The sequence below is a fragment of the Epinephelus moara genome, unplaced genomic scaffold (genome assembly GCF_006386435.1).
Source record: "Epinephelus moara isolate mb unplaced genomic scaffold, YSFRI_EMoa_1.0 scaffold197, whole genome shotgun sequence".
Classification (NCBI taxonomy): Eukaryota; Metazoa; Chordata; class Actinopteri; order Perciformes; family Serranidae; genus Epinephelus; species Epinephelus moara.
The window spans coordinates 13,305-15,480 of NW_026079511.1; the positions used below are offsets into that span (position 1 = coordinate 13,305).

The 2,176-nt window shown below is 37.2% G+C and overlaps 1 protein-coding gene across 1 annotated transcript in view; it reads left to right on the forward strand.

Moving 5' to 3' along the window:
• LOC126387089 (olfactory receptor 6N2-like) overlaps positions 1-1,402 on the forward strand; it is a 1,620-nt gene extending 218 nt beyond the window's left edge. Inside the window, exon 2 of the mRNA XM_050039645.1 lies at positions 34-1,402. Coding sequence (XP_049895602.1) covers positions 479-1,402 — 924 coding nt within the window. The 5' untranslated portion in view covers positions 34-478. The remainder of the gene's footprint in view (positions 1-33) is intronic.
• The last annotated feature ends 774 nt before the right edge of the window (positions 1,403-2,176 follow it).

Sequence of the window (2,176 nt, forward strand, 5' to 3'; positions counted from 1 at the left end):
CTCTTTGTTTAATTTTAGATTTAAATAATTTAGGTGGTCGGGGGACAGACACCGTTTGTATAAAACTATGAAAACTATGGCTGGGTAACTGAACTAGAAGCTCAGAGAGGCGTATAGGACTGCGTAACTTTGCAGTTACATTTTCAACCTCTTGTCCTTTGGGTCTCCTTCCTTTAGAGGTCAGGCCTCCAAAGATTGATGAGGAGAGTGTGATAAAATTGTTTACAAGTTAGTTGTTCTTGCTGAAGAGTTTTAATGAGATCCATGGAGAGCAAAGAAATATGATAAACAAGAGAATGTTCCACAGATTCAAACACTTCACGGTGAATTCTGGAGATGAAAACTCTCTCAGTGTGTTTTCAGGTCAGGTAATTGAAAAAAGACTCTCCAGTCAAGGTTACATGTTTAGTCAGTAACAGCTCTTTTCACAGTTATTTCCTTGTGTATAATCTGTCTGTTCAGTTTTTTAACAACCTTAATGGATGATGAATTCAATGTAACATATATAACTTTTGGTGGGCATGTCGAAGTGGACAAATACAGATATGTGTATTTTGTGATTATGTTCATAGTATATGTTCTAATAATATGCAGTAATTCCACTATTGTGTACCTTATCTGGGTTCACAAAAACCTTCATGAGCCTATGTACATATTCATTGCAGCTTTGTTACTGATCTCTGTCCTCAGCACTGCTATCTACCCAAAACTTTTGATTGACTTTTTATCTGAAAAACAGATCATATCATATTCTGCGTGTCTCTTTCAGTTTCATGTATTCTACTCTCTAGGTGGTTCAGAGTTCTTACTGTTGGCAGTCATGGCTTATGACAGATATGTTTCAATATGTAAACCTCTGAAATATCCAACTATCATGACCAAAACAACTGTCAGTATTTTCCTGGTTTTAGCTTGGGTTCTGCCTGCTTGCCAGATTGCAGTGCCAGCTGGTCTGAGTGCTAATACAAAACTTTGTAACTTTATTTTAAAAGGAGTTTTTTGTAACAACACAGTTTATAAACTTCAATGTGTGATCTCAAAAGCACGTTTTATACGAGATATGATTATACTGGTTAATGTTGCACTTGTCCCTGTGCTTTTCATACTTTTTACATACACTAGGATATTCCTAATAACTTATCAGAATGGTAGAGAAGTCAGAAAAAAGGCTGCACAGACTTGTTTACCGCACTTGATCGTTTTGGTAAACCTTTCCTGTTTGTGTGTGTATGATGTCATTATAGTTGGACTGGAACCTGTTTTTCCAGAAATTGTTCATCTAATAATGACTTTACAAATTGTTTTGTATCACCCTCTATTTAATCCAATCATGTACGGAGTAAAGATGAAAGAAATTTCCAAACACCTTAAGAGGTTGTTCTGTCAAGCCAAAATGAAGTAATGCATAAACACTGATTAGTGTCTTATTTTTAACTGTAATCATGGATTAATCAAGGATAAGTGACTCCCTGTGATCATTTGGTTTTGTTTAACCTCTCTAACTATGCCCGGACGCCGACGTCCTCGCCCTCGGTATTGCCGGATTCAGGGAGCAATGAGTCTCACTCCTACCACTATTTTTGGCTGAGATATACCACCTAGAAAGTGGGATCATAACTTTCACGTTTCATATGGCTTTATTTGGGGATATTTTATGGTGTTTTTGTGTCATAAACAACATCAGCTATCATATCATCACTGATAGTACTGTTTTGAAGCAGAGTGAGCGCTCTTGTCATTTGGAGCTCCGCGTGGATCTTTTCATAGACAAAACGCTGTAGAATGGTCATACTTTGAGCAATCTTCTTCAAATTTGAAACAAATGTTCGTTGACAGTGTGCCTACAGCCCCACAGTGTCATTTACCTGCTCAGATGAAGCCACAGACAGTTATTCATCCTATAATACATTTTTTATTTTATTTTAGGCAAAATCTTCAACTTTTTACTGACTTCAGAGGCCCATTACTCTGTCTCTGTATCACCTAGAGTGTTTCTGACACTTTCAAAAGAAACTTCAGGGAGTTGTCTTTCTGGCAAGACCTCATGCATGCATGTAGTCAGAGCGGTTCAGAGGCTACAGTCATTTTAATTTGGATATGTCATTTTAGGCGTTTTCGCTACAAAATGGGGGTGGAGTGCAATGTCAGAATTTGTTAGTATGACTTATACACAGTA